This window comes from Pezoporus wallicus, unplaced genomic scaffold (genome assembly GCF_028554395.1).
Source record: "Pezoporus wallicus isolate ANWC-B61680 ecotype Strahan unplaced genomic scaffold, APGP_CSIRO_Pwel_v1 contig_4191, whole genome shotgun sequence".
NCBI lineage: Eukaryota > Metazoa > Chordata > Aves > Psittaciformes > Psittacidae > Pezoporus > Pezoporus wallicus.
In genome coordinates this window covers 5,525,906-5,551,479 of record NW_026641383.1, presented here as the reverse complement: position 1 = coordinate 5,551,479, position 25,574 = coordinate 5,525,906, and the positions used below count along the sequence as shown (strand labels likewise).

Here is a 25,574-nt window from a genome sequence, read left to right as displayed (position 1 = left end):
CCAGAAGTGCCACTTTAATGCCTCAACAAAAGCAATTCATGCTGTGCCATTTTCTTCTGAAGGACAAGGATGTGAGGTATTTGCTGCACCATGGCAAAATCCAGCAGTCCCAATTCTCTTCTCAAGTGCAACAAGAGGACAAGGAGAGTTGGAAATAACTCTGCAGAGAGAAGGCTGTTACAGATTTAAGAGCATGTGCTCTGTGGACTCTGTAGGAGCATACAAAAGATGCATTTTTCTTCTCTCTGGCCTAAACTACCCATTTTTTAAACACCCCAGTTTTTGAGGATCCTTGTTTTGCCACAAACTAAACAGCGGATTGCCTGTGCAAGGTCTTAAGAAATGCCCCTATTGCACAGGAAGAAAGAAAGACTTTAATCCTGAGGGAAGTGTACATTTAGCACACATTTTCATAACAAGATGGACCTCTCTAGCTCTACCCATTCATGGCTTCCCATATAGGATCTCACTGATGTTGGTGAGCATTGGATGTGGGTGCGAACCCTTCCTGAGCCCTCAGGACCAGACAAATCGAAGCATGGTCACCAGGCCATTGCCCTGCTGTGGCTCTTCTGGGAGCTTGTTATTTTATGATGAGTCATTGTAAAACATGTTTTCTGGGTTGGAACTTTGCAAACACATCTTTCTTCACCTCCTCATTGTGAGTGCGTCTGCTGGCAGCTGCTCCCACTGAGACCAAGGGTGGTTTCTGTGATACTTTCAGTGCAGAAAACACCAACATTGTCTGTGTTTGGGCTCTGGAAACACTTCTTTGGCACGTTTCATCCTCTATAGTCCTTTAAAGGAAGAGGTTTTGTAGTTTCCAGTGCTGTCCGAGTCTGTTGTCACTGTTGAGGGTCAGTTACTGAGTGTTTCTCTCCTGCTCAGACACCTGGATAATGAGCACATTTTTAGAATCATTCCATCTTATAGACATGCTTGGTTTTGAGCTATCTAAAAGATCAGTCACAATGGAAATGCTGAACTTTTAGAAAAGTCTGAATCTGTTTCAATGCGAAAATGTGATTTTTTTTTTTTTTTTAATTTGCTTTACACAATATTTTTTTGTGAAAAAGCTGAAAACTAATGCTTAGTAGAAGCTTGGAACAGGAGGAGATTGTCACTTGATGTCTGAATCACCTCTCATCTTTGTCAGCTGGCATTTTCTTATTAGCTTCAATACGCTTTGGATTAGACCTCAGATGCAGGGAAGTATATTCAATGCACACCCTTTAATATTTTCACGTTAGTGTTAATGCTGTGGCAGGCTACTCTTAAGAGATACAGTATTGCCTGATAAAATTAAATGGCACTGATGGTCAGGAAAGTAAAAGAAAATCGTACCTCCTCCACTCTGTGCAAGGATTTAATATGAAATACAAACCATAAGGTCCAATTGCTGAGTTTGTCTCTCAGCATAGGTTTTATTCAGGTCACTGTACATCTTAGCTGCATAAAGATGTTGAAGCCAGCAGGAAAATAAGGGCACAGGGTTAAGGAGCAGTAAATATTTCTCAGCCTGACTATATTTGACTCGCTGAAAGCCAGCAACTATCACACAACCAATTGCAGGTTTCTGAGTCCAATATTTAGAAGGATCCCATGTCAGACTGCACTGTATTTACTTAAACACAAGATGACTCAGAACCCAAGCAGCCTTATACTGTTTTTAAATTACATATAAATCTTTTGGGGTTAGACATCCCTGGGTACCAAGAGCATGAAAAGAGCGCAATAAAAAGCTATTGCACATCCAGTGCTTAGGAGATCACTACACAGAAAATGTAAGACAATTAAAGGCAGTTTCCTTACTTTAAATAGATAAATTTAAGACAGACCTTGGGCCCTAAGTTTCTAAAGAAAAAATAAAAGCTGGATGGGATTCAAGCTGTATGTGCTTGAAGGAAGAAAGAGCAGCAGTGGGTATCTGGTAGACAGCTGACCCGAGGGCAGCAGGCACAGCAGAGCATGATGAGAGGCAGGAGGCTTTTTTCTCTCCACCTGGCAACTCACACGGGGGGGGTTAAAAAGCAGCAGCAAACCAGGCTGCATCTGATGTTTTTCCCAGTTTCTACAGCGATGTAGACATGAAAGACAAGAATGGGAGTGCAGAGAGAGGCAGTGCAACAAGAGGCATCTCTTGAACCGAGCAGGATCCTTTTGGAGCAAAGCAGTGAAGCACCAGCTGCACCAGCCAGCCAGTCCTCGAGTGTGGTAGAGTCCAGCTTGTATCTGAGCCCATGTGGGCAGTGTGGTTCCGGCAAGAGACTTCACTGCTCCCAGAAAAGAGATGAGCCATGGCAATGAGCAGGGCTGTTGGGAAGAAGGATGGTATGAAGTCCTTAATTTGCCTCAAGGAAAGGGAGGATGGTCTAGAAAGTAAAAGGGACAGTCAGAACTCCAGGTTTCTGTTCCTCTCGTTCCTATGCAACTGTGGGTATCTCCACAGCAAAATCAGCACCAGCAACTTTATCTGCTTCACAGGGCTATGGATGGCTTTATGTTCATGGAAGCAGCTAAATTACTGCTGCACATGCCCAGGTGACTCCGCTGGCAAACTGTTAGGCTGCAGAGGACTTACTTCATCTGCTATTGACATGCAACAGTCAGATCATCCAGGCCATTAACTATTCACAGATGTTATCATTGCTCCAAGCAGAATGGAGCGAGTTTTCCCTTTGTAATTAAAAAGGAGCTAATCTTATCTGCGATATAGCTTTGTATCATGGCACCCAGAAACCCAAGACTCCTGATCACATCCCAGAGCGAGGATAACACAGGCAGAAATTGTACTTGTGAAAGGTGCCCTGCTGCTGGCTTCAGCAGGTGGGAGCTCTGAACTGCTTGGCTCTGCTCAAACCCTGTATCTATCAAAGGCGATGGTAAGACTCCCACCACCTGTGGGAGCAAGGGTAGATTCAGCATGCAGGTGTTCTAAAAACCCTACCCTCAAGCTCAATCCATTGATGAAATCCATTGATACTAAAGGTGTTTGTTGGCTGAATTAAAACTTGGCTTAAACCCATATCTATTAGATCTCCAAGCCAAAAATTATGGCTTAATCCTATTAAATATTAGCCTGCTTTAAAAGGGATTTCCTAAGTAGGTAAGCTTTCTGACTTCTGTGTTGCAAGGACCATGTACAAAGCACTATGCCTACTTCTCAAGAATGTTTTTATCGTATCTGTTTTCCTTGGGAGTTTCTCCCTTGGGATGAACAGACACCTGCAATGCCAACAAACTCTTCTTCCATTTTCCTGCTTCAGAAAACTTGGAGATGAACCCTCTCTTTTCAGAAATTATTCTTATGTAAAGCAATTATTTTAATCTCAAGCTCCAGGACTTTGTGTTTTCTGCAGTAGCTCATTTTCGCAGTGAATCCTGAAGGATTGATGATACAATTGAGAGTACTCAGTTCCTAACAGTGTCCAGGCACATAAGGTCTTAGGACTGTGCCACCAGCCCCTTATGACCTTGTCATTCCTTTTACTGTTTTTCTTTTGTCTTCCTATGTCCCGTACCTAGGGCTGAGTTCCCTCACTGATCTCTCTTTCTCTCTCTCTCTTTCTTCTCTCCTTCTCTCTCCTTACCTTGCTACCACTATTGGGATGTAGAGTAAAGATGCTGGTATCAGGACTTTGGTTATGTTGGATGAGCAAGGAGGTAAGTTCAGATTGCTTCAGTAAGGAAGTATAACCATTCTCAAAGTACTGTACTAACTGTGTGCAATCCTGAAAAAGAGGGCCATAAAATACATGTGGTTGTGCGTGAGAACCCCAAAACCTCTTTGCCTTTAGCTTTGCTGACTGAGGAACGTACAGTAACTGCATAACAGCCTGTACTTCTTTTGATCTGCTTCCCATTAATGTCAAAGAGGGCTGCAGGCTGAACTCATCCAAACCATCATTTATTTTCAGCAAGGTTTGGGTCAAGATCCAGCTACACGATGAGAAGAGTTGCTTCCATAAGTGTAAAATCCAACATTATTTACGCAGGTGCTTCATAATTTTCTCACTTGTTTTAGCCGCAAGTGAAAGGCGTGCAATAAATGCATCCAAAGAGAAGGTAAAGCAGCTTAGTTTGTGTGAATTTCAGTTGCTTGTTGTATAGAAATGTCAGTGAGGATAACAGGAATTTCACATTAAAAGCTGTAACACGATCAGCTCATTACAATTGACTATAAAGGAGCTTTCAAGCTTAGACGAGTCCCTGTCTGCGGATGACAGTGACAAAGCCAGAGCCAGATACATTCAGTACATTCCAGGAAATTATATTTTTGCCCTTCATAATACTACAGAGAAGTAGGTAGCTCCCTCCCCCAACCAAAGTAAGTCTTCATTTGCTGCAGACCCACAGCACCAGCAAAACAGTGTCTCAAAGAGAAGTTCAACCACCAGAGTATAAATTTCTGCTACTCTACATCAAACCAGCCCCCCCAAGTCCTTATTGTTATTTCCTATGTGGCATGATACAAAACTGTATTAGAAAATGCTTCCTACAGAGGTAACACTGTATCACTCATCAAGCCCAGACAATGATTATAAGCAATGATTATAAGTACTGTTAGGAAATGGACCACAGAACCTGATAGGACCTTTGCATCTGTAATTTCCCTGCCTCTCTGGCACCAAAATGAATTAAAAGTAATAACAGGACCAAACCAGAAAGTATTTCCTCCTCTTTCCTTTTTTATGTACATCTCATTGCCCACCCCCACCCCCCCCCCTTCAGGGAAAGGAATTTAACCCAGCCAAATTTTGTCACACCAATTTGTCTTGACAAGAGAAATATTACAGAGACTATTTGGTTGTCTTCAAAAGAATTCCTGAATAACGGCAGGAAAAGAACTATCGCTGAAAGCAGGAAACCAGAAATTGCTTGTGTTGAAACAGATATGGCACCTGTCTAAATAATGTGTTTTGTTGCAGGAGAGAATTATACAGTTGAAATAAATCATGAATATTGTCAAAGAAAGTCTGTAAATACCTAGGAGTGTGTTGCAATGTAATGCACAGGAGGATCAGCAAAAACTTTTGTGGTTCCTATAACTCCCTTTGCATTTAGTTGCGGGAAAGTGTGTTTCTGTTCTTTAACTGCTCTTTTTTCTACAGATTGCTGGGGGAGGTGGTATTTTGATTTTAACCCTGAATTTTGTCTTCTACTTTGGAGCTCTACTATTACTAAAACTCTCCACGCAGAAGTTGTCCAACCAGCTCTCTAGTCATGCTAGAAAGGATGGTCTGCGTGAGCCAAGGAGCTGAGACTGGACCCATAGACCTTTTTGGGGTCCAGGGAACTCAGTATTAAACACTTATTGACAGTGAAACCTGAAATGTATATTATATGGCCAGAGATGCAGTTAATCGATATTTACAGGAAAGAATCAGACAATACAAAAGCCTCTTTAAATTGGTTATGGTCATGCCTTAAGTGGTTCAGTAACTTTAGCTTGTGACTCTACCCTATGGGTTTCTCATGGAAAACAGGCTAACAATGCTACAAACCCCGGGTATGTTGTAACCGCTGTCTTACGGTAAACGTTTAATAAGTTTTGTTCATTTTAGCCATATGTAGCTGTAATAATTCCTGATTTTTAATTTTAGTGATAAAAGACTGACATTATTGGGCAAAACACGCTAATGATGACTTTGAGCCCTCTGTAATTAGTGCAGCGTGTGCAACCCGCGGATGTCTCAGCAGATTATCAGATTAAGGAAATAATTTGCTAACACTGCCATGTGATCTCTTTTCAGCTGACTGCACAAGTCACTTAAGATTATTAGGTGTTAAATACACAAAAAAACATGACATTGATCTTTCCAGTGGGCGGCAAGCAGAATATCTAATCTCTGCAGTTGCTCGAAGCTCTATTTCTAGGTTTCCTTACAAAATTGCTTGCTTTGAAGTTAAATAGACTCTAAAAGGAAAACTACTTCGAGCCAATCTTAATCTAAATGACACAAAGCAGAGCCCATTCTCTGTCATCAATAGTAGAAGTCTTTGGGATCGTAAAAATAATTTTACAATAGTAGGTATTGTAAAATTAATTGCAAAATTATTGTAAAATAGTAGGTATTGACAGGAGCAGTCTGGCTTGCTCCTGTTGTGCACAGCCAGCAGTTGTGACTGGTCTGCTGTGACCCTACAGAGATGTGGAGCTTCACAAGGGCTTTCATTACTCCTGTTTCACAGAGAATGAGACTGCCATGAAAACTAGAAACCACCTCCAATACCCTTTGATGTCATTGGGAATCTGAGTAGGCTCTTGGAATAGTCCCTCTGCAATACCAAGAACAACCATTTTTTGAGCCAGGTATTGTCACCCAAGCCAGCTGAATGCAGTTCTTCCTCTTGGCAGCCCACAGGAAGGAGCTAAGAGGTTAGAGCCTCCCTGTTGAGATTTTCTCCATCAGTGAGGAAGTCTTTCCCAAGCCCTATGTGCATCCATAATGCTGATATTTTTGTAAATCTGGCCTTGATTCAAGCTCCTCTAAGTAATTATTTAAATATAAACATGTCCATAACGCCTTAAACTAAAATATTTATATTTTTCACTTAAAATGTCATGCTGCGAAGGGTTATTGAGCAGTGGCAGTTGCTCTGCTTCATTAAATATGTTCTTGAAACAAGCTAACTTAGAAAAATGTTAATATTTGGATGCATGTTGGTAAAAGCAGACTGTTAAAATGAAACTATTGGCACAAAATGGGGATATAAAGATAAACCTGAATTGCTGACATAGGAGAGGTCCCAGAGTGGGAGCTCTCTTCCTCCAAAGGAAAATCCCATCACCTGAGAGCATCAGCAGGCAGAGAGATTTGGACCTTCAAGGACATAATGTCCTCATTCAGGTTATTGCAAAAGAATTTCGTCCTTGTATACCAAACAGGACGGAGGGGAGAAGCTTTTCCAATAACAACAGTAGCAGCATAGTCGCTTTTCATGCAAGGCAAGACACAGGAATAACAACAACTTCGATAAGCCAAAAAGAAAATGTCAACGCAATTGAAACTTTCCCCCTGCACTGCATCAACAGCAAGTGCACAACCAGCAATGCCAATGAACACAGGGAGCAGCTTGATCTACCCAGCAGATCTGTACTCCAGATAAAGTGGAAGTATAGAGATAAAACTGGAATAACTGGGCAATCCCACGGTCAAAAGTGTTGGCACCATTGATGGTGCCGGTGCTGGCTGACCTCTACTGTTCTTGCTGGAGTTACTGGTTTTACAGTTTTGTTAAGAGTTTGGCTGGCCTGTTTCTGCAGCACTGGAGAAACCACTGCAGTAAATACAAACATAATTACAATTGCTTTCCACCAGAGAGCAAAATTATGGCCCCTTGCACAGGCCCCTTCCCCACTTTACCTCCTATTCAACAGCCACCATGAAAAGGGAGATACCAAGAGCAGAGTTGCCAGAGGCGCTTCAGCAACACCTATGAGCTGAGCTGATCACAGAGAGAAATGGTTTGCTAATTAGTGACAAAAAAAGGTAACTATCAACTCTCCCAGATTCTACAGGGAAAATGGTGTTAATTCTGTTGCAATTGTAGCGCAGAACAAAAGACAAACGAACCCTCCACAAAAGCAGGTTGTGCCTCATCTACTGTTATTTTTAGTGCAGCTACACGTGGGCTCACATTATAGCATTCCCTGCCAGCTTTCTTCCATTCTACCTGGGCTCAGCAGTGCCTTTCAGAGTGGAGCTAGGTCGAGACTCAGGATTTCTTTAGAGGCTGTCCTAGAAACGTACTGCTCTCTGATATGATTCTCCTTTATGGAAAACGGGATCACCGAGTACCATTGGAAAGAGTAAATCTGTTTAATCTCTTTCACATTCAGCCCTCTTGTATGCAATTATGATTACAGCATGTTCTTAGATGTCCTTTAATTATTTTTTCTTTTCCAATGAAAATTGTCATTGGTGGAAACTGCTTCATTGCACAATACTCCAAGCAAAGGAGCAAGTTCCCTTTTCCATAGGCATTTAACTGACATTCAAACACAGGCCCCAGATCCTGGACACTATTCAAGGACCATTTGTTATAAATTACAGATGGGAATGCAAAGGTGGAGCAGCATCACATTTGCCCTGTCCTGGCCCTGCATCCAATGCTGTGTAAGATGCTTTTGCAGCTGCGTTTGCTCAAGAGGCCATAGAGGCAGCTGAGGGATGCCCTTGCTACAGCTTCCCTCTCTCAGCCGCTTCCCTGATCAGTCACAGAGTGAGGATTTGCCAGCCTGTTACAGAAGATCCTGGCAAAGACCCACTGGCAAAGGGCCACAATGCTACAGTAAAACTAACAGGACTAGCTTACGGTCCCTCAGTCACTTATAGTTTTAATACAGAAGTAATTCATAAGTATAACGATACAGGTAAAACATGTTCTTGCTTGCATACTAAGATATGCTGTGAATTTGCTGTAAGGTCTGGAAGAAGATACAGAATCACAGAATCACATAATCAACCAGGTTGGAAAAGACCTTTAAGATCATCAAGTCCAAACATTCCTCATCACTGCCAAGGCCACCACTAACCCATATGGCCACTGTGTTTGAATTAAAGTAACATTGTCAGACGTAAAAGGGTATGAGTATGCAAAAAGAGCTAATAAATAGCAGAGCTTCTAGAAAAAAGGAAATCCCAATGAAACATACTTCTGATGTGTATTCTTCAAGACAACACCAAATCTCTTACATATCATATGTGATATATAAACATATATTTAGATGTAGTATATTCAAAGAATACTGAAACAAACTATCAAAAGATGTTTAAACTCTGACCTTGAAGTGCTTCTCTAAAAGGGAGGTAAAGAACATGATTTTTTGTAGGTATGAGTTTGTATAAGAGCAGGGCAGTATATGCAGACTGCCTTCCCTAAAACCTTTAATACAATATGCAAAGTTGGAATGGGGAAGATATCGGAAAACAGGCATTAAATTAACCTCTTGGTTGACATCTGATTTGCTACCAGCAGTGATTCATTCTAGGCAGATTTTAATATCACTTCTAACAAAACAAATCCAGAGTGACCCCATTAAGTTAATTCCTCTATAATATTTATGCCTCAATAATCGTGGCTAGCATCATGCATCTATTTCCTTGCCTGTGGGACCAGATCTTTGTCAGGTACAAATTGGTGTTGCTCCATGAAGCCAGCATAACTACACTGACTTACATCAGTTAAGAACCCAGCCCACGACACTAACAACTAGCAAACAGTTTCAGGACCAGCAGCCAGCTGTCTAGACTTCTGGGCTACAGATATGACATGGACTTTTTACACTGATGAGGTTTCCTTTAACGGAAGATAAATTAGTTGTGAATCCCTTTTCTATTCAGAAATAGCATAAGCCTCATGCACAAATCCTGAAGCAGGATGAATTAAGTCAGGTTCCTGGAGAGAGCTATAATTTAAATGGAAGTCTTTGAGTCATGTCAAATACACTCCTCAATTAGCACTTATCTATTCAGGCAGAATAGGAAATGGAAAGTAAGTTAGAAAGGCCCCTACTAGATACCTGGCTTCAGAGAATGTGCATCTGAGCAAGAGAATATGCTTAGACTGAAAGCCACCAGCGCTGCCAGATCTAGGGCTGATCCCTTGCAGTCTTACCTGGTGTTTTCTACTGTCCAGCCAAGGTTAGGGAAATACTAGCAACAAAATCAGTGGAGGAAAAGTCAGAACCTCTCGACTCTCCCAGTGTCAAAAGATACACTTGGAAATAGCTTTTTTTTAACTGAGAGCCGTGGAACCAGCCAGGCTCGGCAAACACATCTCTCACAAGCAGGAGGTGGGAAATCTGCGATAGAAATCTAGCAATTCCCATCACGCTGCATGAACCAGCATAAAAACCAGCTGATCCTCCCACAGCTGCTTCCCAGAGCAAGAGCAAGTGACGCCCAACTATGCGGGACTCTGCGTTAGTGAGGAGCAGGAGCACTTAGAGGAGTATCACCTTCTACCACCTACTCACATTTCTGATGAGATTGACAATCCATGGCGACAACCACGAGCCAAAGCTTCTGCTAAAGTCCCCCAACCAAAATGTAAAATAACAGTGTGCATGAAAATAACCCAACCTCGTCTTTCTGGTTCTTGGCTCAGCACTTTACCTGCCAGAATTTGTGCACTCTGTCTCTCAGGTTTCCTTATTAGTTTCCCAATCCTTTGCTCAAATTATATGTGCCCGTTTTAGAGGTCAGCGACAGGTAACTCTGATCCCTTAAATGTATCCTTGGATTTGGGATGGATAATTCCTACAGTATCAGGAGACGGGCACATCCAGCTGAGGAGAATGAGAACTTAGAGCTGAAAAGCAGATGGAATTTGCAACAGTGATATGGCCCCTCTCCTTCTCAAAGCCCAGCCTCATGCAAGAATGAAACAAAGAGCACAAGTTCAATATTTGAATTATTTCAGCTTGAATAATTTAGGCCAGGATTTTCAAGGCCCTCTTAGGGTGAGGTGCCTGTTTCCCATTAAAATTAATTAAATAAAATTAATTTTAATGGGAATTGGGTATCCAAATCCCTCAGAAAACTTTGAAAATCTAAACCTCAATTGTTATGAGAAATCCAAGCACGAAATTAGGCCTAGTCATGTTCCCAGAGAAGTCAAGAGGAGCTTTATATTGACGTCAATATGCACATGATTTTCTTCTAAAATGCCTGGGTTTTTTTCTTCTGGATAGGACTCAGTTAACATCAGGGATGACATTACATTTCTCCTACAACCAGAGCACTCCCAGTTCCTTTTCTCTCAAGTCTAATTCTGTGTTTATAGTTTTTTCTATTCAATAGAGGGAATAGGGATGTATTTGTGTTTTACTGGGATTGATTTACTTCGTCTCTTCAGGTACAATTACAATATTTAAAAGGTTGAAATGCCACTCTAAGTAATTTTCTCATCCCGGGCAATACTTACTTGGGTTTATCTTTCATGAAACAAATGGTGAGGCTTTTCACCTGTATAAAATGCTGTCACTACTGAATAAGACCCCTGATCCCATAGGATCCACATCTGTTTACATCAGCAGTGGATCCATTCCTACAGTTTTACATTGTGGCATTCTGTTCCTCTAGGGCATTTTTCCAAGCTTTACTACTGAAGAAATTAAGTCATGAAATTATTCTGAGCTACCAAGTCACTAAGAAAACTCTACATCTTCATTAGCCTTAGGTGGAAACAAGCCAGATTCTGTTTGATGCCAGTGGAGAAACAGTGTCTATATATGGCTGGTTACTGGGATTGGTGCTTTGTAACTTGCCCTAGAGCAAAGCTGAAGTGACCCCACTGAAAATACAAGTCTTCATCCAATGCTTGTTTTCATAAGATCCCTTGGGCACAAAGACAACCAATGTCATAGCCAGTGGTTGTCTGTCAGTGAGCATCAGGCTCCTGGTGTGGTTGCAATTGCTTTGTGTTCACTGAGGTTGCTCCTGATTTGCTATATCCATACTAGAAAGGAAACCAGCCCTGAGGCCATACTTGAATTAGAGATTAAGATCCAATGCCAATCAAAGTGGCAGGTCTCAGTTTCCTTAGACTCTGGAAAAAGGAGTACTTGGGTACAGCTCTTAACAGTTTTGCTCCATCTCTGCTGCCATATTACCAGCTTTCTCGCTCACGAACCAAAGCAGTTATGCTACCCAAAATCACCTAATTCCAAGGCATTTGTAAGTGTAAGTAACCAAAGTATTTTCCATGGAAGGACACCTTTTCTCTTGTATTAACATACATTAATGCAAAGTAATAACACTATCTTTCTTTCTCTTGGATGTCACTGGTGTCTTAGTAAGTGGATGTATTGTATTGTGTTTCTGGACCTTGAACTTTATAACCCTTCCTTTCAACATCATTATATCTCGTTTAAATGAATATATTTCAAATTCCTCCTTTGTTTTACTCCTCCCATATTAGTAAAACCCATCTTCAGCATCCAGTGCGGCATCCATCCTATCAACAATGCATCAGCCCAGATTAATGCATTGTAATGCCATGATTAATTCAGTTCTACATGGTCATTTTTCATGTTCTGTTGAAGACAAAAGCAAGCAAACAAAAATACTATTCATTCCACACTGTCATCCCTTTGTCCTGACCAGAACAACTCGATCGTGTTGAAGAAGGCATGAACCATATCAACCAAGACATGAAGGAGGCCGAGAAAAATTTAAAAGATTTAGGGAAATGCTGTGGCCTTTTCATATGTCCTTGTAACAAGTAGGTACTGGGTACCGGCTCTGCTATGTGGTGTCCAGTTTTTTTGTCACAGTGAATGTCTGAAGTTTTTTGTCTTTTTTTTCTTTGTCCTTTTCCATCTGCTTCATTCTGTGGGGATAAAATACTTGTGTTTAATCAGAACAACTGGAACGCATCGAAGAGGGAATGGACCAAATCAATAAGGACATGAAAGAAGCAGAAAAGAATTTGACGGACCTAGGAAAATTCTGTGGTCTTTGTGTCTGTCCATGTAACAAGTAGGTGCTGCCTGCCTCATCTCTTTGAGCACTTAAGGCTGATTCCAAAGGCCTTGTGAAGCTCATCCTTGCTAGGCACATGGACAGGATGAGCATGTGGCATGCAGAAAGAACGATTCTGGTTCAAATGCATTCATCTCATAGCATAGACAACTGACTGGGAATTACTGTAGATGCATTAAAATCAGGCATACTGCAGTGAAAGCTTCACTGTCAACACGTTTTAATGGTAAACGTTTCAACATTTTACACAGAGTGTACTGGCTGGTTCCATCTTCCAGTGAACAAAACCACTGGGGCTACCTTATTCCTGGAGACCCTAAATTTTGAAACATATTTTGACAAACAAGTTTAACAAATGAAATAAAGCAGCTGAAAAAAATGCAGAAGAGGCCATAATAAGCATTGCTTCAAATTATGGATGAAAATCACACCTATCTCCATTGTTCAACAGACACAGTCCCCAATGAGATCTTGAAATAAACATGTTTCCCAATTGGAACCCAATTTGAAGTGGTTTTCATCCTGCCATAGGAAACAAATTTGAGGAAACCTGAACATGCCAAATTTCTCCTGTTTGGGTAGCACGTACACTGAGCAGAAATGTTGAAATGCATCGAATTTGCTTGCATGCCATCACACTTGAACGAAACCGTCCTCCAAGTAATGCAAAGCTTGTTATCAATGCCAAATGAAAACGTGATGTGCGGTTATGTGGGTGTAGGAAACTGGGGACAAAGAAGTCCTTGAGGAATGGCCAATCCAGCATGCAGTGAGTAGGCATGCAACCAGGTTACAGTGAAAACATTCATAAAGGGTTGTCCAGAGTTTGTACAGGAAACAAAGTACAGTGAAGCGGTTGTGTAGTATTATACTCGATTCTACGTGGCACAGGTTATCTTGTTCACAGTCAGGGCCTCATCTTGACATGATTACCAAGACCAAAGGAAAAACAGCTGTCACAGAGTTTGGTGGGTATTTTGCCAGCCATCAGAAGGGTAGGACTGGGTTTCTGCCTTATCAGTCATCATTTATTTATCTTGAAGTTAATTCCCTTGGGACACAATGCAGATACTGCCTCAGCTTGAAAACAAATCAATTCTGCTCCTGTGTACCACAAATATTTGGCTGGGGTAAACATTTTGCCCAGAATACGTGCGCTATTGACATGGTGTGCGCAATAGGAGACAGGCAAGGAGGAATGGAAAGAGCTACACACACACAGCCTTTGTCAGTGGGACTACCAGCTCTGATCTAGGCTTTAGCCCTGCTGTTCTGCACCAGAAGACTCGGTGCAGAAGAGCTGCAGACACAAGAGTATGCAGCAGAAACTTTACATCTCTCACCCTGTAAAAGCTGTTGCAACTTAAAGAGGAACACTGTCCTAGATTGCTCCTCCTGGAGAAACCTGGCATAACGCCTACATCAAAAGTTCACACTTGAAGTACAAAAAAATTCCAATGTATTTTGCAGGAATCATTTTTTTTAGAGCAGCTTTAATATTCTGTACTGTAGAAAAGGCCGCTCAGAACTGACAGCCAGAGCTGTAGCATGGATGGGGTTAGAACCCCAGACATGGCCTTAAAACATTTATCACTTCACTATAACTGCAGTATCATGAAATCAATAGATGAAAGAACAGGAGGATACTGCACGTGGAGGATGTTCATTTCTAAATGTCTCCTCCCTCCTTTAAGGCAGTTTTCTGACCTTTGCAGCCAGATTTCATAAACTAGCGTTGTTAGTGAGTTCAGGAACAAGAGTATAGATGAACAATACTTTTAAAGACTGTTCTTTGAATCTCTATGCCAGGACTAAAGTGGTACAAACAAGGTGGTATTCTGGGAAGTGGAGTGTAGGAGGGAGAGAAATCTTACAGTTCTGGGTATCAGTATCACCATGATCCTCTAATGCTCTTCTAGCTGGTGGTAGATTAATGGCATGTGTTTTAAAAATACTAAGCATTTCACACATAACTATACTTAGATCCACCACTCCGTGAGCCTTACCAAAATATAAGGCTTGATCCTACATTCTTAGGAGACCCAAAATGCCCATGACATGAAACTTTGACCAGACTGCATTGAAGAGGACGACTGTTACTGACCATGAGCAGACCCAGGCTCCACCTGTTTAATGGGAAGTCCACAAGAAAACAGAGATTAAGTTCTGGGTGTGTAAAATCATTCCCCTCAAACACACATCTGTCTCACTCTCTAAGTTGCACAGGTCTAAAGAACAAATAAACCCTGCAAATGTATGTGCAGCAGGAGAATAACTTTCACTCATTTTTAGGAACACCAAATCTGATGCATACTTTCACAGAACTAAAACCGAATAAGCCAACCATCATCTTTTTAAGTCTTTATGGACTTTAATAGGAAATAAACAACAAAACAGCTGAATAGGAAAGATCCTCTTTTCATCTACATTTTAATACTATATTGGAGCATGCAACGCATCTTGATGCTCAATAAAAGCTGAGCTGCTTCAGGGGACATGGAGAGAACGCAACACCAGAGATGGGTTTGTTGTGTCCTTTCCCAAATTCTCCAGAAGCACGTTCAGTTTCTACCCCAAAATCCAAGCCACAGGGCTGTTTATGTGACTGATGGGAGCTGGCCAAAGAACAGGGACACCACGGAGATATACAGCTCCCAACAGCTTTGCTGGAAACTGCTTCATTTCCATTCTAAAATCAAGAACTTAAACCTACAGACCCAAAACCTCACACTCCTGTCAAAGTGTTCAGTCTCATCTGATGACCCCAGTGACAGCAATCGTAGAATCGACTGGGTTGGAAAAGAGCTTTAAGATCATCAAGTCCAACCATTAACCCAGGACTGCCAAGTCCACCCCTAAACCGCATCACTAAGGGCCTCAGCTATATAGTTTTTGAATGCTTACAGGGACAGTGACTCCACCACTGCCCTGGGCAGCCTGTTCCAAAGCATCCCATATATGCTGCACATGCTACTCTGCCACTAAAGGTATGCCTGGATTTTAATTTTCTATCCACGGCAGCTCAGTCAAAAATGGCTCTGAAAGATAAAGTAATTGTCATAAACACAAATATAACAAGTTGATAGGCTATTTTGAAGTCCTTTGGTTTAAAGCTCCTGAAGGAAGCTACGATCCATTTTTGCCTGTGTCTTGCTTATTGTGAAGGCTGTTACTGCTGATGCATTAAGAGTATGATGAACTATTGGGGCAACTGTGCTTAGTGAGAATGCTTCACTTTCTTATTCATGCCTGTAGCTGGTGCATGAAGAAAAATGTAGAAAGATTTCCCTTTCTGATGCTAGATTGCTCGTATCTTTTATTTTCTCCTGCACTCATTTCACTTCTGCCTATTTTACTTTGTGTCTCTGTGGACAAAGGTTTGTACATCAACTGTCGATGTATGATTACTATTTTCAAGTACCGATATATTATTTGAAAAATCTAACTATCCCTATGAATTTTATGATAAAAATCACCCTAAATTGCCTTGGGAAAGGTCAGTGGCTTTAAATGCCTATTATGCCACATATATGTTAAAAAATAACAACAGAAGCCCAATCTTCTGCATGGTAAAACGTTAAATTCTAGCCGAATCCGTTTCTATCTAAGAGGGTGTGTTGCTGTGATGTGATGTACACACTATACTTGGCAGTTCTGTTTTTACGTGTGTCTGCCAGTACGTTCTCTGTGTTTGATGTCAAAATGTATGTGTCACTGAAATGAAACAATGTTTTCTACTTATCTGTATTTCTTTTCTTTTTCCCTTTTTTCTTCTTTTCCCTTCTTTTTTTCTTCCTTCTTTCTGGAAACTAAGTCAACATCCAAAAACCTGTGTGCAGTGTTGTAGACTTGATAATTGCAATTCACCCTATTGGAAACAAAAACCTCTGACCAACACAGTTGTTGTGGCAGTAAAGTAAAAAGAAACAAAATCCAAACCCCTCCTTTTATTCAGGATCATGATATATCGGTATACAATCAATGACCCTCTATCTGAAAACTCATTTGCTTGATTCAGCTTTTAGCTTGGAGAAGTAAAGAGTTTTGCGTTTGTCCTTGTCCACTTGATGCTTTGTTACTCATCGTCTTTTTCGCCTAGGCTTAAATCAAGTGATGCTTACAAAAAAGCCTGGGGCAATAATCAGGATGGTGTTGTAGCCAGCCAGCCTGCACGTGTTGTAGATGAACGGGAGCAGATGGCCATCAGTGGTGGCTTTATCCGCAGGTGAGCCTTTTTATCCACTGTTTTCTCTCTCTTCTCCTGGTCACTGATATATTTAGATTTCTTCCATATGGTCCTGAGTTCTGCGGTGCTCATTAACTCCTTCAGCAGTGCTGGCTATTGAGATGGAGCCAGCATTTTCCATGGAGTGGTGGGTGCTCAGATTTAGGTTGACAGCGATTAAGACAGGCTTATTGTGTCCAGTGACTTCCCCTGGCCCTGTGGGTGCTTCTCTGAGTTAATGCAAAGGATGGTTACGTTGATGGAAACCCTGCAAGTAAGGATCTTAGCCCTGAGAACCAGAGGATGCTTGAAAACATGCCCTAAACCTTGAGATTGCCTAAATTTGGGCAATAATGGATTAGAAATAATATCTACTTACTGACTTCACAGCAGCAATGTGAGGTTGCAAACTGTCACAGCCAGTCAGCACCATCCTTTGCGCTCCAGCTCCCTGGCACAAGCAATGCACTTTTCCTGAGGCTTATTATGGGTCTCATTTATGACACTTGCCAAATACCTCAGAAATGAAGTGTCAGATAAATACTAGCTTATTGTTATTATGTCTCAAGATATGTACCACTCGTTATCCGTGCTTGCCAGAAGATGTACCAAAGCATCCAGCACCCGTTCCTTCCTTTTCTAAAGGACAAAAGCCTCAGGCTCCCTGCCAGAGCAGCAAGCCAAGCGCAGAACTTGAAATACACTTTTAACTAGAGGTACACCTCTTCCCTGCTTGTAACTATCCAGAAAACCTCATTGAAGACGGAATGATGCCCCATTCCTCAGCAGCTGTAAAGCCATAATCATGGAGAAACATTGATGCTTTAGTGGCAACCTCTGTGCACTCAAATGAAAGCCAGTTTGAAACACACAGCTTAACTAATGGCAACCCAACTGCAAACTTCCAGCAGTCCACAGGGACGCAGCAATAAGTACATACTGATTACAGTGCTTATAGAGCATGTATTTAGATGACAATGCTATCAGCTGAATGGATAAAGGCATACCAGTAGGCAAAGCTTTGATCTCTGAAGATTAAGGACACTGGATTAATAAGTAATTATCTTTCCAAAAACTATTATCCACTTATTTTTTTGGCTGCTGTGATAAAGGGAAATCAGCGTGATGCAAACAGTGCTGTCACACAGTCTGGAGCGTGGGATGGAGTTGCCATTTAAGTTTGCTGGGTCTGCCATTCACTTTTTCCTATTGTTTCTGGATGGCAGCCCCACCAAAACGAAGGCTGGGGCATGATAACAGCATAGCAGCGAAGGAAGTTATGCTTCACTATAGCTGCTCTGCAAATAGCCTGCAGTGTGCTTTTGGCACATACATAAACAGAAATTGAGCAAGAGGCTTAAAGCAGTGATTTTGAGTGGCATCCATGGACCTTGCTTGTCCTAGTGTCAGTCACTTCATGCCTGTCCGGTCACTGGAGAGTTGAACTGGGCCTTGGCTCAAGCACAGATTTTTTTCTCCTAAAAAAAAAAAAAAAGGCAACTGAGAAAGATGGTGCTAAGAATGAGAGAAAAAGGATCTTTACTGAAGCCAGTAAAACTGAGAGAAGCTGTTTCTGTTCTTTATCAGAAATACGCTGAATTAAATAGGATGTTAGGTTAGGATTTGCAAAGCTGAAGCAGCCCTTCTCCAGTATTTAGATGACCGCAAGTGTACAAGGACTGGGCAGTACCCATTAGCTATGTGCAGTTCAAGGAGGCCCTTCAAGAGCACCCTTTCATTCTTTGCTTGAGAAGAACCTTCCAAATACCTGTGTTCAGAGTGGTGTAGTATGTGGTACAGGCAAGCTCCGACAGCAGCACTTCAAGGAGCAGCAGCCACAAGCAGTATAAATGGAGCAGTGTTGAACCCAGACAATTAATCCCAACATCCAAAAAATAAGCATGCGATGTTTTTCAGGCTAACTACTTACTAATCCCTCTTCATCAAAGCTGAGCACAGCAGGATGCTCCTCAGGTAGCCAGTGAAGGAGGACGCACGGGAGGCTTGGGGTGAATCAGAGCTTCCTGGGGAACCTCCTGTGTCTCTGCTTCAAATGATTGTTTCTTTGCTCCCAGGGTAACAAATGATGCCCGGGAAAACGAAATGGATGAGAACCTCGAGCAGGTCAGCGGCATCATTGGCAACTTACGTCACATGGCCCTGGACATGGGCAATGAGATCGACACACAGAACCGCCAGATTGACAGGATCATGGAGAAGGTAAGAGCCGACATTTCTCACAGGACACCAAAAGAGGCTGTGTTTGCCCTTCTGCAAGCACAGGCTGTTCATGCTGCAGTTTCTCTTCAGCTCAGAGAAGGAAAAGGGATAGAAATAGCTGTTAGAGCTGTTCTCTCTTCCCCCTCCAATTCCTTGGGCCAAAGCAGAGGTCGTTGCTGTGGACCTTCAGTAACACCCAGTGCAGGTTGGGTGGAATCCATGCTGTTGGGTTTGCCAGACAACAGCTGGCAAGGGAATCCTTTAGCATCAATCAAGGCTCTTTCTGCAACAGCTTTGGGAAGGGAAAAGTGCCCTGAGCTATCGAGAAGCATTGGGCTTGGGTCTGAATGCCCTGGTACCTCCTGGCAAGTTTTAAACCTTCCTGGACTTTCCCTTCCCTCGGAAGGTCCATGAGCATAGAAGAACTGGATGACCTGTTTGGAGGTCTAGTCCCAAAAAGAAGATGGGGAATTATTAAGCAAGGCTTTGCCATATGGAGACAGTGCAGCCAGTCTTGTCATGCTGCCTGCTTATAATCACATTGGTACAGAGATCTACCAGCTCTCTTGTGTATACCTATCCATATACATATCTATCTCAAAATCACCATCTAAAAAAGCAGAGAACACCATTCCCGTGCCAGACCTGCAATGCAGATTTCTGAAGCAGATATCAGCACCCTTCAAATCCATCTGGGAACTCATTGCCATCCTCAGATCCCAAGATCTGCAAGCCATCTGCATTCATACTGGCAGAGCTCCAGGCACAGGCACAGCCAGGCTGAAGTGACATACGAGGCTCGATCTTCATCTGGTGTAAAATCAATACACCACTGAGATTTACACAACCTGAGGATCTAACCCAAGGACTTAGATGTGCTGCTTAGAGTTAATTCTGACCTTAAGTGGTAGAGCTTGTAGTCTTGAGCCTTCTTACACGTGCAAGCCTTCTCACACAAGCAGGATGCTCATGCCTAATTTTCATGTTAATTAACTACATCAAGCCTAGTGAAAAAGTTACAGTAAATACTGCAATGAGGAATTCACTCAATAGCTTTCTGTATTGGAATTTGATTCCAGAGAGTACTGGGTGAAGTATACATTGTCTTCAAGGTGGGAAGTTCATCTCCAACATAGAGACAGTCACATAACACAGTTATGGCTTTGCATTGGTCAAAAGTTTTGTTTTATAAAATTGCATCTGTTAGTTTGACTGCATTGGAAAAGCACAGTATTACTGTGATGCCATTCTGCAGCATTTCATATTCCTGGGCAAAATAGAAGCATGAAGGGGAAGGATTTATTGCTGTTATTCATATGAAAAGCACTAGAAAGCAGCACATCTCTCTACGTTGCGAGAAGGGCCTGGAAGATTATACAGTTACATCATAACTACCTTTAAATAAGGAGTCTAGGACATAATGTTATAGTCTCAGAGCAAGTATGAGGACATGCACTATTACATGTTACAAACTACCCTACTCACGATATAACATAGTGGTCCTGTGGATGGACCTCACAGAATGGTTTCAATTGGAAATCAGCTGCATCCTATCCATGCCTGCAGGATACTATCACAAACTACTGCAAGCCTAACAAGTCTCCCATCAATTCAAGCCTGCAGATATCTGGATTTGGAAACATTAAACAGGCTTCTTATGTACCTGAAGCACATAGGCCCAAGCCCTATGCAGTGCATGCTGAGGGCAGTTGGCTAACTGAGGGGCTGGCCTGCCACATCTATGCAGTCTTCTTACAGTTAGGCATTTCATACAGCAGTAGAAAAGCTACACTGCAAGCTAATGCGATTCATTAAATCCAGCCTCACAGGCAGCCCTTGTCAGGCAGAGCCCTTGGCTAAGGAACAGTGACACATTTCTGAAAGATGGACTTGCAGTGTCTGCAGAGGAGCTGTCATGAAAGCAGCACAAACCCAAGGCAGTCTTAGGTAAAATGGGCCAGATTTCTTGGAGTAAGGACTGTCATGAGATACTAGAAAAGAAACACAAGATATCAGGAAAAGCTTCTATAAAAGACAGAAATAGCAGTTAGCTGGACAATACTGAAACCACAAACACATGCGCATCCATTTTGCAATGAAATATGCCAGAGGAACATCATCCCTACTGGTAGTGGGCATACAGTATTGCTGCAGTCATTTTCGTTTCCTGATCCTTTGAAGCACTGGGCTTTTGATCAATTATGACCATTGGAAAGACCCTGGAACACTTTGAAAAATCTGGGGTGCATCACAAAGCTAACCTGGATGCTTCTAAAGCATTTATGTTAGACTGGATGCATGCATCCAGAGAAGGGTAATCTCGTAATGCAGAGACGTAACCTGATTTATCCACAGTAATCAGGGTAGGAATGAATAAAAGACTTTATCTTTCCCTCATATCAGAGAGAAAGAGAGAAAACCTCAAATGATGATCAAATGTCCCAGACATCACCACCAGAAGACCCTGGCCCTAAAATGAGCCATAAATAGGAGGTTGGGAGGAAAGGAGGAAAGGCTTAAAGTGTTCTATCTTGACCTAGGTGGGAAGGTCTGCACAAAGACTCCTACTGACTTTGATGCATCATCACACACCAGAGTTAGACTTTAGTATTCCTACTTAGGAACATTATGTTTTATAAATACTCAATGAATATTCGTGACAAATGTAACTGCTTCCAAAACCATAAACTTACGTTTTAGGTAGTCTTTTGGCAAAAGCACACAAAACCTCTACTGCGGTAGACAAGGTCAAGCTCATGGCTAAAATAACGTGGCTTATAATGAGTAGTTATGCTGATTTATGCTTGTTGAGGATCTGGCACATGCTACTGTACTAAAAATACACATCTACATAGCATTTGCCAAAACAATTATGGAGAAAAGCCCAAGATATCCAAGACTGATTTATTGCACATCAGTATAACCATTTGAAATGGACTTTTAAATATATGTGAGACAGTTGCTTCACCATTCTGCCATTGCAAACTGGAGGCTTAAAATAAATCTGTACAATCTGTATACACTGCAGAGATGTGAGAACAATCAAACAAACAGAGTTTGTTGTTTGAGTTCATGCTTTTAAAGCAGTAACAAAACTCTCACCTTTCCCAGAGGTCTGATTTAAAAACCATTGAAAACATTGGCTATGTAGTCCCTCTGCTAGCTTGAGTTGATATGGCAACATGGGCCTGAATGGAGCTTTGCCAGTTTTTGTCAGCTAAAATAAAGTCTTTAGTTTCCAAAACTAACTCCCGCAGAGTTAGTTTCCTACAGAAAACCATGGTCAAAGTGTCTTCCCACTCAAAGAGAACTCCTAAAGCTCCCAAGTGGTGCTGTTTTATTAACAGCATTTTTCCTGCCCATGGTGAAGGGGTTCAAACACATAATCTTAAGGTCCTTTCCAAACCTAACCATCTGTGATTTTGCAGTTTTATAATCATAGCAAGTCTTACTCCATGGAAAACAATGAAGTTAACAGGTCAACCTACATTGGACTAAATTCCAGTTTGATTGCTTCAAAAATATGGTAGAATCCTTGCATTTCATAGAATCATAGAATAGTTAGGGTTGGAAAGGACCTTAAGATCATCCACTTCCAACCCCTCTGCCATGGACAGGGATACCTCACACTAAACCATCTCACCCAAGGCTCTGTCCAACCTGGCCTTGAACACTGACAGGGATGGAGCATTCACAAACTCCCTGGGCAACCCATTCCAGTGCCTCACCACCCTCACAGGAAAGAATTTCCTTCTTATATCCAATCTAAACTTCTCCTGTTTAAGATTTAACCCGTTACCCCTTGTCCTATCACTACAGTCCCTAATGAAGAGTCCATCCCCAGCATCCCTATAGGCCCCCTTCAGATACTGGAAGGCTGCTATGAGGTCTCCACGCAGCCTTCTCTTCTCCAGGCTGAACAGCCCCAACTTTCTCAGCCTGTCTTCACACGGGAGGTGCTCCAGCCCCTGATCATCCTCGTGGCCTCCTCTGGACTTGTTCCAACAGTTCCATGTCCTTTTATGTTGAGGACACCAGAACTGCACACAATGCTCCAGGTGAGGTCTCACAAGAGCAGAGTAGAGGGGCAGGATCACCTCCTTTGACCTGCTGGTCACGCTCCTTTTGATGCAGCCCAGGATACGGTTGCTTTCTGGGCTGTGAGTGCACACTGAAGCCGGCTCATGTTCATTTTCTCATTGACCAACACCCCCAAGTCCTTCTCCACAGGGCTGCTCTGAATCTTTTCTCTGCCCAACCTGTAGCTGTGCCTGGGATTGCTCCGACTCAGGTGTAAGACCTTGCACTTGGCATGGTTTCCTTAATTCCTGTTTATGCTGCTGCCCAATGAGAGAGGCTGCGGCTGCTCTGTCTCACAACTACACTGCTGAACTTTGTTGAGAGAAAGGAGTTATGGCATCATTTCTACCTCATCCCTGCCTTTCACATGTAGAGCAAAGGGATTCGTGACTGATGACAGCACCCCCTATACCAGATGATCTAGCTTCCCTGCTCCAGCAATTCTCTACACTGACCAAATCTTCAGTTTTGACTGCATCCCTGGTGATCTAAATTAGGACAGAACCCAGGTGCACTGAATCTTAGAAAGCACTGAAGCTTTTTACCAGTGAAGTTCACATGATCAGTCCTCATCCTGCCACCCATTACCATCAATCCCGCTAGCACTCCATCAATAGCACCAGCAACAGATCTGGGTCAGCGTTTACAAGAGCTCAGTGAAGCTGAATACGAACATAAAAGCTCTACTCAAAGGCTACCTGAAGTGTCACAAACCCATTAAATACGTAATTTCCTTTTGGGTCCTTAATACTACTATAAATACCACTATAAAAAACAGCTCTCTAGTATTTTCAAGCTTATTTTTCCCTGACTTAGCCAAAACCGGAGAAGTGTCCACGAAGCACCATAAATGCTCTTTTTTCTGCCCTGTATTCATCTATTTATTTCCTTTGTGTTTCCCTAGGCTGATTCCAACAAAACCAGGATTGATGAAGCCAACCAGCGTGCAACAAAGATGCTGGGCAGTGGTTAAATGCAGTGAAGTGCATTTCCTTTTAACGCTGTCCAACAAGGCAGTACCTTCATGCTTTTATCATGGTATTTATCTACTAGGTTTGCACACATGCACATATCAGCCCCATTGTAAATGTTGTCCTGTGTAGTTTGTCAGCTTTCCAAAAATGATACTTGTAATTATTTTTTTCTAGATATATTTCTTTCCAAAGGTTGTACATAGTGCTGATTTGATGGCTATAGCTCACTATGATGTTTTCTGGGATTTTTCCTTTCCTTGTTTCCGTTTCAGATTCCTTTCCTTTCCCCCCCTCTCCTCATATATTTTTTTAAATGATGTTTGCTGAATGACAACACTGTTGGAATGCTAAACGTGCTGTTAACCTTTAAATATACAGTATTGTTCTTGTAAAACTGTGACATTCCACAGAGCTACTGCCGTGCTCCTGTCTTTGGGTATCATGATGTTTAAGCACTTAAAACCTGCTGTCTTCAGTTCTTCATTGCCATTATCTGTTGTTATGATTTCATGATTAGACAATGTGGAATTATATTACTATAACAAGCATTGCACTAAAAAGTGATGTGATTTATGCATTTATGCATGAGGAATAAATAGACTTTTAGACTCCTACTTAAACAAGAATTTTCCCATGGCAGTAGCACACCAACAATGACAACAAAAGCATGCTCAGTATTCGGACTCTTTTGGGAATATGTTATACCAGCAAGTTTGCAGTTGTGCCACTTTTTTCTTGTTGATATATATATAGTTATTAATCATGATCATTATTTTTTAATTATATATAAAAAAAGAGGGATTTGGCACTCACCATTTAGCCATTGCCAGCAAAATAAAAGCTTGGCTGAAAATATGTCAAAGACAAAAAGAAATAAGTGTAATATATTGGGTTTGTCTGCTGCTTTTGAAGACTATCTTTTGGAGGAAACGACTACCATATGAAATGGTGCAAAGAAATGTAATTTTTATAAGGCTCTCTCTTACTAGTCGCTATCCCCATGTGGTTTGTTATCGGTACAGTTCTCTGTTGCTTACCTAGAGCTATGCACACCAAATCGCTGAGATGTTTAGTAGCTGACAATGAAAAACTAACTAAAAAAAAAAACCTAAATGAATGAACTCTAGATAAACTGTGAGATAAATATCATTTACAGCATGTAATATGAAATTCCTTCTGTCTCCTGTCAGTTTGTGAAGTGATTGACATTTTGTAGTTAGTTTAAAAATTATTAAAAACTATAGATCTCAGAATCCATGCTTCCTTCATCCATTTGTTGCCCTTCGTGTCAGTGACAACCAGTTATTTGCCATCTACCTGGAAAGAAGAAGTGCAAAGTCTAAAGACTCTATAAACTGGGTCTGTATTACGTGGGGAACTGACAATTTCTGTTTGCGATGCTGTATAGAAGCAACTACTCTAAAAATAGCATTTTACACTCAGTACATTCCAAGTGAATGCTGTTCTGAATAACCTGGCTTGGATTGCCAAACACTGAATCAAAATATACTCTCTTGTTCTAGGGAAAGAAAAAACGAAATGAACGTTACCGTACAGAAAGATACAGTTCCACAGTCAATAAAA

The 25,574-nt window shown here is 41.7% G+C and overlaps 1 protein-coding gene across 2 annotated transcripts in view; it reads left to right on the top strand.

Moving 5' to 3' along the window:
* Positions 1-25,243, top strand: part of SNAP25 (synaptosome associated protein 25) — a 67,390-nt gene extending 42,147 nt beyond the window's left edge. The window contains exons 4-8 of one of the 2 annotated variants that reach the window (XM_057423394.1): positions 3,615-3,663; positions 12,371-12,488; positions 16,591-16,716; positions 18,792-18,936; positions 23,921-25,243. In XM_057423394.1, the coding sequence (XP_057279377.1) occupies positions 3,615-3,663; positions 12,371-12,488; positions 16,591-16,716; positions 18,792-18,936; positions 23,921-23,989 (507 nt within the window). In that variant the 3' untranslated portion in view covers positions 23,990-25,243. Of the gene's footprint in view, positions 1-3,614; positions 3,664-12,113; positions 12,232-12,370; positions 12,489-16,590; positions 16,717-18,791; positions 18,937-23,920 lie in introns of both variants that reach the window. The other variant, XM_057423395.1, reaches the window with a different exon arrangement.
* The last annotated feature ends 331 nt before the right edge of the window (positions 25,244-25,574 follow it).